Here is a 12,314-nt window from a genome sequence, read left to right as displayed (position 1 = left end):
CTGTGTAAAGTATCAGTTCAAATATTGCAATACTTCATCAAAAGTAAACAGGAAGTATTCTGACAGACATTGGCCAAATTCTGGTGCACATTTAGAGATAGGAAATGATTCCTAAAAAGCTGATTCTTGTATCCAAGCAACAACTCAAACACCTGCATTACGCACTGGTACAGACTCGGCAGAGAAGAAAGGATAAAATTCTGCTGGGGTAGAGTTAAGCACAATCTAGAAGCTCATTAATAAACCCAGGCAGATGTTCTCCTCCTTATCAGCTTAGAATACTTCATGGCAAATGGCACACACGAGTCCAGGACCCTCTGAGAATACGAGTCCTTGGAAAGACCCAGGCAGTGATGTATGTTGGGGAAAAAAAAAAAAACAAAACAGAAAAGCTGCTTCATTCCAATCTCAAAGTCTCTCGACTCTCTTCCTACTGCCTACATTCCATCTCACCAGTGAGGAGTCCCCATTCCAGTTACTTCTGCTAAAAAGAAAAGGAGCTTTTTATTTAAGAAAAGTGATGGCTCTCCCTGGTCATTGCAGGCTCCATAACGTTCATCATGTTATGAAATAATCCTTGTGCTTTTCTCATCTCTTCTAAGGTTATTGCTGGAGACTTATGTAAAATGTTACAATTAATTTCAATAAATACATCAATGAGACATAAAAAAACCAGAGAAAACTTTTAGAAAGTTACAAGCAAAAAGTCTAAACATTTTAAAACAGAGATACCTGTAGTACCTGGCAAGTAATTATTTTAATTGAAATCCTCACCTTTTAATGAAGATATATAAAGAAAAGATGAAACTCAGCAATATTTGCACAGTCTGTGTAAGAATCTATCATACATAAATACATCTGCTCTATGTGTTTGGGAACAGTTTCATCATGAACATTTCAATGTCAGATTTCTGTTTAAGACACTCAGTACAATAATCTGTAAACTGTTCATATATATTTAATTTTATAATTATATGGATCCACTTCTGATATTTTAAAAATATTACAATGAACTATTTAAGTGTTTTATCATATCAGAAATGCTGAAATATTTTCCAATGCATTTTATCCTTAAGTAGTGTACTTAATATTCTGTTTTCTTTGGAAAATATTTTCTATTCTGTAAACCATAAACTAGAATATTTATTCAAGTAATAGTTCCCTGTCTTATAGACCCTCTAGGAGGCCACACTTTCTGGTTTTATTTTCATGTCTGACTTGATCCCTTAACAGCAGCATCAACTCAGATATTCTGTAAGAATCTTACTCATGCAGGTTGTACTGTTTTCCTCCAAAAGCTGATTATCAGCACAGGCACAAACTCTGCCTCCAGGAATGGCCAAACAAAGAGTGCTGCAGCCTCCATTATTAACACGACAGGCATTATCACCTGGGAAAAGAAATAAAAAGCATCTTTAACAGCCATGCTAGGACTGAACAAGGGGTTTTAGTTGCCTTTTTTTTTTCTCTTTAGGAACATAAACAAATGAAGAATTTTTAGCAATTACTTTTCTCTTGTGTTAGGAGCATGTTATTCTCATATTTTGGTTGTTGTGGGTTATAATATTTAAACATAATTAGTTACAGATCACTATTGTTAGTAATAATAATAATAATAATAATAATAATAATAATAATAATAATAATAATAGTACCACAAGAAACTTCACCACCAGCTCACAGGAATTTATCTGCCTGTTTTATGAAAGGAACAAATACTGCAAAATATTTGGCACAGCTACATGCACGCAGTGGCTTCAAGGAATCAAACAGGAGATCAAGGAATGTTCTGCAGTTAATTGGCATCTGTACATGTTAAAACAATGTGACTACAAATATAGATTAGGAAAAAAAGAAGAGAGAAAACAAAAGCATAAAGAGATTTATGGCAGACAGAATACAGGCAAATATTCCACTCTTCCTTTCTGAGCACATCTGCCACTGCTGTGCTTTGCTTTTCCGCGCTCTTGTTCCTTCCCCAAGCTGTTCCCATGAAAACACTGACTGAAAAGCTGCCAGGTGTTCCACCATCCACCAAGGGCTGCTGCACCCTCCCCACCTCATTCCTCAGGCAACCAGACTTCAGTCACTGAGAGCCCACCAATGCCCCAGTTTCTGTTTGTGTCACTTTGGTCACGACCTTTGCTTAGATCTGCTCTGCTGGGGACACCCAGCTTCCCACGAGCGAAGCTCTGCTGATTTCTGCTGCTGGTGAGAAGTCGTTATGATCAAGCAAGATACAAAACTTCATGTCTACTAAACCTTTAAATGAAAACTTTTTCCCTTTTTTCTCATCTTCCTTTGCTAGTAAAAAGCAGTTCCGCCTTTTAAAAGTGTAGAAAACATTTATCAGCCTGCTGGGCTAAACCAGACTCCATACAATTCCCTCTTCTCAAAGCTCCTCACTTCACTTTTCATAGAAAATATAATATTAGGTGCTCATGGAGCTATGAACATGGATATTAAAGTGTCCCATCAGAGCCAGTCCTGCAGGTGCAAGGAAATCTCTTTAAATTATCAAATGAACATCAGACAATGAACAAATAATTTGAGATTTTGAAAATTTTTATATTTCAAGATGCACCTTAATATGTGTTAAAATATTGATCAGCCTTTAATACCCTTTTTGTTTACTTTTTTATCCACCATACACAACATTTCTTAGAAGAAAATGTGTCAACAGTCCATTAAAGACCCAGTGAACTTTTAAATAAAATTGTGCAAAATGATTAACAGAGAATGATGTGAAAGGCCATTGTGGTACTTTCAGTGGACAGAGTGTGAGTGAGATGATGAGAACACAACTCTATAACCAGGGAAAATGGGAATTCTCTGAGAAGTCTGAGGGCTTGATCACAATTTTAGAAAGAGCTTAGACTGGACACTTAATACACATTTTTAGATCCTGACTTCAAGTCTGGACTATGATCAAACAAATAAAAAAATCAACTGTTACAGCTATGGTCACCAAAATGGAAATATTATGAACAAAACATCAAAAAACCTAAGAAATGTATTTGAGTCTAATTTTTGGAAAAGCTCTGGTAAAACAAAGCCTCAGAAAAAGCATCCTTGAAAGTCTCTCCATCTTTACAGGGCCATCATTGTACAAATCAAAGGATGTCAGTCAACAAAGATTTTAAAAGTTCTCAGAAGCTGCGAAAATAAACAAACCAAAATACAACCTTCAAAAGTGACTCCAAAATTACATGGCACAAATCAAAACATGTGCAGTGATTTAATTAAAGCATGTATAAGAGTTTGTCACCTCACTTAAAGAAAATAAACCTACAGAATAAAAGACTATTTCAGCCAAATATAGAAAGCATATAGTGATGATTCTGAAACCCAATGAAAGCTGAAAACACATACTATCAACTATTAAATCACTAGATCAAAAGTCAAATGGTCCATCTTGAAGATGAAAAGTTCCTACTTAACCTCATAATTGGGATGACAAACTCCTGCACAGTGGGTTATGTGCTAGGTAAAGTGATAAAAGAGGGGATGATGACAGGGAAAATAGAAGTAACAAGAGTAAAAGCAAGAAGATCCAAGATAAAAAGGTTTATAAAGTGCAGTCTTCAACCTGAAGGTGCAAGGAGACCTTCAGTCCCATCAGTCTTGCTAAAGAGACTCCTAGGCTTAAAAGTCTCCCAAAGCACAGTTCAAGTAGGTTAAGCCTCTTTATTGAACCAGCTCTAGAACCTGTAAAGCTATCAAGTATTTGGGCAATTAAATTTCCTCAACTCTAATTCCCAACAGCTATTTTATATGGTTGTTCTTAAAGCAGTCCCAACTTTTTAAATACTTTCTCAGCTATTATCATAATTTTCATATTTTGACAGCTTTTAAAACGGTTGTTGCCCTGTTACTTGCATGTGAATAAATTAGGCCAATTCCATTTTAATTAGCAAAAAAATTAGTCCAGAGCTAAACCAATCACAACAATGTAACTGCATTTCAGTCATCGTTCTCAGAAAAAAAAAATGGAAACCATGCATATTTGTTTAATCTTTTCATTTAAGAGATCCACTGAAGTATTTATTGCATTTGTAGCTTGGCATGAACCTAACCTCAAGTACTGTTTAACTGTGTAAGGCCACTCTTAGGATCATCCTGCACACATGAGGGGCAGCAGCCTGGTGCTTGAGCTCTTCTTTGCAATCTGAGGAGTTAAAACATTAGCTGATTTCAAAAGAGGCTACTTTAACTGCTGTGAATGCACCGAGTCCAGAGTTATTTACAGGGGAGTGGCAATCCAGCCTTTCAAAGCAGTGGAAATACCTGCAGGGTCATAATCTGAGTGCAAATCCAGCTCCTAGGATGACTATGCCTCACCCTCCCATATTTCATGATGCACAGAGATCCAAAGACTCAGCCTAAGAAAGTAAGGTGAATTCTAAGCTTGGAAAGCAAGGAAAAACCAAACCAAAAACCTTTCTTCCTCAATGGGATCATGCCTCATGAGAGAGAGACAATGAAAAACACCTCTCCTTGAGCAGATCCCAAAAGCTTCATGTCCCTACCCAAAGCCCAAAGCAAAGGAGGATTGGGAAGGTATCCTGGAAAAGCCCCACTAAAAAAAGCCAGTCTGAATTGAACCATGCCCAAATGAAATGACAGCTCCTGCCTGTGTGACAAGACCAGCAGCATCAAAGCAGTCACCTCAAAAAACCACAGCCCAAAGTTTCTGAGGTATGTGCATATTACAGCATGGTATATCTTCAATATACAACTCCTCTTTAAAGTGGTTTTCTGTGGTTTTCTCTACACAACAATTCAGCCCTGAGCCTGCTCTTTTACAAGGAAACCATGCACACACACACACAAAAATAGTTTCTTTAAGAGAAATTTTTATGCTCCTTTGGGAGCAATGGCAAGATCAACCTCGCTGATCATGACAAAAAAGGGAAGTTCCTAAAGGCTGCAGTTAGCTTACAAAATTCCAATTACAATTTCAAACAAAGAATATATTAACAAGCCAAATTCCCTCCCTTAAGACTTTAGCTCGTTCAGCAAAACTGTCTAAGAGGCAACAGTCTCTCTCTCTGGTATCAGCTTATTTGGAAGCCAGCAGCAACTGCATTAAATGCCCCTTTTTTCCTGAAAAATAAAGGAATTTTCTGAGTACCGAATAAAGCAGCAGTCATATTGAAAGCAAACACTGCATCTTCTATTAGCAGGGACAGCATTCTGAAATTTGGCCACTTTGAGGGGAGATTTGGGCCCAGATTTTGCCTTAAAAACACCAAGTGAACAAAACCCATGCTAAATACAAGGAAAACCTCACACAAACTATACTTTTACATGTCTTTGAATGTCAGAGAGTGTCCCTGAAAAGCAGCTGTGACAAGAGGAAGACTGCTGCAGCAACCCTGACTTGGCACAGCCTTACACAGACCAGCTTGGTTTGGGGAAAGGAAATTTAGATGCTACAGTATCAGAAAGGAGAAAATTTAAACAGTTAAGAAATCATCTTTTAAACAGTATTTGATCTATATTAATTCCTGATGCTCATTTTCATGTTTGGTGGCAGACCAAACATTCTGCTAATTGGAAATATGCTTTAACTAAAGCGAGCAAATAAATACTCAACAACTCACAGGAACACTGCATGTAGTAAATAGAATTCAAAGTTTCTCCAGTAAAACACATTTTTATCTTAACCTATAGAGTAGCAATTGTATTTTCTAAATTCCATCCGTGCAAACTTATGGCTTTTATCTCATTTCTCTACTGATACAAGCAGCAACAACTATGGATTTTTCCACTACTCTCAAGTAACTACTTTTATCCTGTGCAGCATACAGTGTTGATTGTAGACCAAGATGGGGGAGGAAATAAAAAAAAAAAATGCAGGCAGGATCTATGATCTCATTTAAGAAAAGGTAAATGTAATCACATCTTTTATATCTATGAAGCAATGCAGACATGTTTTCCTCTGTAACTGATACTTGCAGAGCATCTCTTGTCACACAAGGAGAAAGGGCAATAAAGGCAGTGTGAATGCACAGAAGGAATTCAGACAGGAATAGTGCTGTGAGTCACTTTTTGGTATTTATGAGAGAATCAATTTCTACTTCAATGGACTGAAACTCTGGACTTTCTCATGCCACAACTCCTGTTTGTTTTTCTATTTTTGTTCATCCAGTCACCTCAAAATGCTTGGAGACTCTAAGAAAAAATGTCCTTTAATAACAAAGCTCTGGAGAAACTGTATCAGTACCTTGCTGTTTGCGTGGATCATAAATCTGGAGCCCAAACAAAGGTGGCCTCTCACTTCTCAACAGTGTCACATTCCTTGTTACCAGATCCAACTGGAAAATTGACCCATTCATGTAATCTGTCCAGTAGATGTAATTTCCATGGTGTGACAGTCCAAAAGGATGATTCAAATCTTTTCCATTGTAGACTACCTGCAATTAATGAGTGGTAGGTGAGCATCAGCAAGGGTGAAAGAGTCTTTAATTTTTTTAGAGAAGGTAAAACAAGAAATAGGAAAACTGAGACCATTACTGTCCCAAACATAACAACCTACTGCAATAAAATGAAATAAAGAGTGCAAAGCCCTTCTGTGCAGCAGAACCAGTATCTAGCTTGAAAAAAACTTCATAGAAATTCACTATAAGTGGCTCCCTTCAGAGAGCACAGGAAGTGGTGCAGTCTCTGACCCTGGGAGGATCTGAAAGAGGTAGAAGTGGGGTTTAGGGGGATGGTTAGTGGTGAATTTGGCAGTGCTGGGTAAAGGGTTGGACTTGAAGATATTAAGGCCTTTCCAAAAATAAACAATTCTATGATCCTGTGATTTTATCCCGCCAGATTCAGTTTGGAGTCATTGGTCTCATTCTTCTGGCTGGGATCCTTGCTTGAACCCAGAGCCCTTTTTCTACCTTGCCTGTAGAGAGGAGGAAGCATCTCCTCACATGTCCTCCCTGGTCTATTTCTAGACACAAACCCAAGAGAACAGGGAGAAAAAGACAATTAAAATAATCTTTTGAGGTGATTGACAAACATCATCCCCTTTTGCCCTTTAAATTTTCTCTTTGGACTTGAAATCTTATAGTCAAAGCTCTTCATCTCCAAACTGCCTTTGATCCAAATTAATCAATCAGTCAATAATCTGACAGCTATTAGTGGAATTAGGGACCTCCCTATCCCCCAGAATCTTTACTGTGTTAAAGAAATATAGATGTGACTGATCCCATTAAATTTTGACCAAAATAACCTATAATTATATACAAATTATTAAGCATTAAAAAATGCATCTTACAGTTACTTCCAGCTACATAAATTCAAGTAGTTATGCATCTTTATTACATCTCAGGATTATAGAAAACTCACTTTTCCAAACAAACTCAAAACAAAACAAAAAACAAAAAACCCATTCTGTGACACACATCAAAATAAAACCTGTAGGCATGTGTTCCTTATTACTCACCAGTCACTAATTTTATGAAGCAGATGGTAAAACTTCCCCAAATGATCAGACTCCAGTTTGAGCCTTAACCATTGTCAGTGTCCTATTCTGTGCTTGTTGCTTCTACAAACCCACACAGAATGACTGCACAGACTTGTATCCAACTAGTAAAGGCATTAGTACTATCTTTGATAGCATTTGCTGAGTGCTGCCACTCTGAATATTGCCACAAATGCTCAAAAGGGGAACAGAGATTCAGATAAACCCATCCAGCAAAGTTCAAGGAAAAACCTCTCTCTGGCAAAGCCAAAAAAAAAAGGGTTTTTCTATCGAAAAGCTCTTTGCAGCCTCATGGCTCAATCAAAACATAAGGGAAAAAAATAGATTTAAAATAAAAAAAATCAGGTTTGGTGTAACTTAGGCCAGAGGAACACCCCAAGCTGTGTTTCAGCCTCACTGGAGACTTCCACCATGGTTCCAGCAGAGGTGATGCAGGACACGCCGTGGGTTCCGCAGACTTTAAAATCCTTGGGGAGTATTTTTACCACAACACAATAAAATCCAGAGACAGAACATGCCTGTGGCAAACCAGCAGCATTTCTCTTTTACCTTTCTGTCAGTCCCATTCAAATAGATCCTTTCAATGTGATCATAATAGGCATCACACCAGTACAGCACGTTGGCACGGTAGTCCAGAGTTAAACCATTTGGCCAGAGCATCTTTGATGTGACAAAAACCTGCCGGCTGTAGCCATCCATCCAGGCCTTCTCAATCCTCCCCACGCTGGCATCTATTTCATCTTCCTCCCAGTCTGTCCAATACATCCATCTGGGGAATTACACAAATGAGCATTCAGATCCCATTTTAATCAGGTGAATTGTACTGCAGGCTTTTAGCAGCAGCTCGTCCAAGCCAGAGCAATTTTGACTTTTTCATGTTTCTTTCCATTGCTGTTTCTGCAACTCTATTTACTGTCCCTGACCACTGGATGCTGCTGAAGTGACACTTATGTTATTTTGTTCATATTGTGATAAATCACATGAATACCAGAGAACCAACAGATAAGAAAGGTGAAAAAATTAAGACCTTATTTATTCCCACCAGAATTATAGGGTTTCTTTATTTGTTGTTTTTTTTTAAACCATTACTTGTACTGACTTTGTCAAAAACCTCACATTTACAGTGAGAGGGTTCTGGCCAGGTCAATTTGCCTTTATGATGTAAATATCCTTTTTATTACACCTAATTCTATCAAAGAAGTTGCAGCACAATAATTATTTTCACTCTGGGTTTAGAGCTAAAGGATAACCTTGACGTTCTGTGAACTTCATGAAAGCAGCTAAATCACTCAGAAAAGTGTAAGGTGTACTTTGCCCATCACAAAAATGTTTAGAAACAGTTGCTGTGAAAATTAGTTGAAAAAAAGCCAGTAGACAATTTGAGCATAGTTTTATGGCCTATAGTGCAGCAATATAGATTAAAAAAAAACCCAAAGTCTGAAAGAGAGGCACCAATATTGTTTTGGAAAAGTTTTAAAAAAATCAAATAACTCCTCTAAAAGTATTGGCTCAGAGGAATTCTATGAGCCATTCTCTACTGGAAACTACAGAATAAACCTTTCCTTACTGAATTATTCTGAATATCATATTCTATTACAGAATTTGCCCTTGAAAACAGAGATTTCAACCATTTAAAATATGCAACTTAAACTTGTACAAAAACAGAAGGTAAAAAATGTGCTAAGCAACCACTTTTCTTTTTTCTCTTTTTTTTAACATGTTTTTCCCTAAGGAAATGAGTTAATGGGAAGAAACACTTAGAAACATGTAAGCACTCTGTGAATCATCTCAGATTGTATCACTTAAAGTCACATCATTTCATAAATGAAAACATTTGCCAGACAGCAGATGTTTACTTTTAGTCAAACCTAGGACTTCAATTAATAAGCATTAATGAGAACAAAAACATCATGCCAATCTTAAATCTGAATTGTTCATCCTGCTTTAATTGCTATTAATATACTTCACCTTTTCTTTCACCAGATCTATGTTTCTGAAATACCTTCTGTGATCCTAACCCATTAACCATTTAATTGGCCTGTACTTGGAAGAATAAAGTCCTGGAATTTAAATATTGAATATTGAATGATACTCTGAAGTGAAAAATTATTTTCTTATCACACCTATGTAAATTATTTCAAATCTACTGGTCATAAAATTATTCAAATGCACTTTTATGTATAAGAATAATTTTATATTTATGAGAAACTGGAAAAAAAAAGAAAAATTGCATGACACAAGTTTGCAGATATGCACATGCAGCTTTTTTGTTTACTTTTCATTTCTCTCAAAGAGCCCTCTAGAAGGTTGTTTTCGGTTCTTTTAATGTTTTTGTAAATATGTGCAAAGAACATCAATCTGTTTTTGAGCTACAAGCCTTACAAACTCCACTGCATGTTTGACTCTAACAGCACTGGGTTTAATCACAGAATTATAAACCCTGCACATGCCCTGAGGCTCAGGTCAATATGGCATTTATTTTATTGGGAGACAAAATATGTTTTACAAATATTTACACGACTTCTCAACAGCAATTACTGAGCTTTTCCACATTAACTTTTTGTCTGTCCTTATTCCATTTATCCTGTCATAAGCTAAAACCTGCTCCCAGTGACAGGCATTGATGTCAGTGGGCTTTAATTCTATCTCAAAATGCAGTTAATGCTCCAACACCGGTTAAATCAAGACTAAAATTTTGGAAACACAATTAAAAAGCCATAATAAATGCTATCCCTCAGGAAGAGCTTCCATGAGAAGTATAATCATGAAGGACATGCTATTTTATTAGAGAAGTGTTTTATATAATGGCCCTTTTCAGGCAATACATCTTCATACACTGCTTCCTGTGCCACACATTTACTGAGCTGGAAAATTTACCAGAGTAATTGCAGGTGTGGTTATGGCTCGTGGGCTCATTTTATACCCTCACTGTCTGACCTTAATGAATTGCAGCCTTTCCACAGCCACTTCCACTCCTCAAAGGACAGGCTCAAAAGGGAAAACCTGAGAGGGTAAATATTTTCTATAATAGGAAAACAGCAATCAATCCAGCCACACTGAAACTATCTACATCATTCCTCTGCGATTTTTTAGGTAAACAACCATTATACCACAGTAATATAATGTGGTTTTCTTTATTATGCAGCCTACCAAAATTAATTTAAGCTAATAAGTAATGAAGAGTACCTGTCTCTGTTTTGTAAACCAATGTGTACATGGATATGGTCATAATTGGCTCCAGAAACTGAGATTACAGAGAGAGAAACACAGGAGAGTATCTTAAAACTCACTTGATATTAAAAATTCATACAGGACTTACACCTTCAATTTATTTGAGAAAAAGGTGAGTCACATTCAGATGAACAGGACAGACATGCCACAGTGACAGGCATACAAATTCTTCTGAAGGCTTCAGGGCAAGAATGCTGGGCAGGAATTACAGAGACTCCTGAAGGATCACAGACTACTACATGACTCTAAAACCTCATCCTGAGCAAACTGAATCCTGTGTTTATGCCACAAAGACAAAAAACAACCATTACAGAAAAATCAATTTGCTTCATACCCATTGACAGGATCGACAACAATTCCCCTGGGGTGGGACATGTCTCCCTCCAACAAGGTTTTCCTGCTCTGAGCAGCTTTTTCCAGTCTGGCAACAGCAATGGTTTTCCTGTGGCCATCATTGGTCCAATACAGATTATTTCCAATCCAGTCCACTGCTATACCTTCCACATTATCAAGATCTGTTGAGAGAGAGAGAACAGAGATTGATACTATTTATGTTCTGTATGTACTTATGTTCACTATTTACTATGTGATATACATGTCATATTTAAAATTGCTTTTTCCCCTTATCTACTGAAGATCCCAAGCAAATTACAGATATTTGGTACCAACCAAAGTACCAACCAAACCTTGTTCAAGAAACTAAACCTAAGTTTTGTAAACCAGTCACAGGTGTAGAGATGACAATACATCCTCTGAGACAAAATATGAGGAAGTTATTTGAAAAATTAAAAGAAAAAGACCAAAACAGTGGTATGAGCTCAGGATTCTTGGAAAATGTGTTTTAACATTTTTATCCATATTTCTGATCCACCTGAACATCACTTTTGGGAAACTATTTTTCCTTGTGGTTTGAGAAGCTGGAGGGAAGCAAAGGTGTCAGAATGAGTTCAAAAAACCATTAGGGGTACAAACACAAATAAAAAGCCCTGAGTTTGTGTTCATGTTGACTGAACAGTTTTCAGATCCATTTTAAAATGTCAGTGGTTTTTAAAAACACAGACATTAAAAATGTCTAGTTTTTTCTTTATTCCAATTTTTAATGTAAAAGACTGATTTTACATGCAAGTTTGAAAGGTTAATTACAATTCTTGTTGCTGGTGGAAGTACAGTACTGCTGCAGCTGTGCCACCAGCTCTGAGCCAGGCTGAGCTGGGGGCTGTCAAATTGCTATCAACACTACCCAGCAGTTTGCTTCCCAAAGTGAAGAAACAGAAATCACAGCTGAAATATATGGGAAATCAAACTCCAGCAGGGTGAGGTGCTCAGTGATCTCAATTCCCAGCCAACAGCTGTAGGATCAGGCTCTTGTGTGGGCAAACTGTAATTATCTGAGCTGCAATGCTGTCTGAACAAGTGTACATATTCTCAAAAAACCTGATAGTCACCCAAAACAGGCAACTTCTAATCTGAGAAGTGGCTCCTACCACAGCTAGAAGCTCTTAGCAGCATGCTGCTCAAAGCAAATATTACACCACCTCCTGACACACCTGATTTCCTGTAGTAGCCTTCCACCAAGGAATGATTTAATCTGTCCCTGCTGAGT

The 12,314-nt window shown here is 37.2% G+C and overlaps 1 protein-coding gene across 1 annotated transcript in view; it reads right to left on the bottom strand.

Moving 5' to 3' along the window:
- Positions 1-12,314, bottom strand: part of LRP1B (LDL receptor related protein 1B) — a 474,765-nt gene that overhangs the window by 206,945 nt on the left and 255,506 nt on the right. The window contains exons 12-15 of the mRNA XM_050976996.1: positions 11,046-11,226; positions 8,030-8,249; positions 6,230-6,419; positions 1,268-1,390 (exon numbers count right to left, since the gene is read on the bottom strand). Of these exons, the coding sequence (XP_050832953.1) occupies positions 1,268-1,390; positions 6,230-6,419; positions 8,030-8,249; positions 11,046-11,226 (714 nt within the window). The remainder of the gene's footprint in view (positions 1-1,267; positions 1,391-6,229; positions 6,420-8,029; positions 8,250-11,045; positions 11,227-12,314) is intronic.

Source organism: Serinus canaria, chromosome 7 (assembly GCF_022539315.1).
Source record: "Serinus canaria isolate serCan28SL12 chromosome 7, serCan2020, whole genome shotgun sequence".
NCBI lineage: Eukaryota > Metazoa > Chordata > Aves > Passeriformes > Fringillidae > Serinus > Serinus canaria.
Note: the sequence above shows the minus strand (reverse complement) of the source record. Positions and strands in the feature narration are given on the sequence as shown.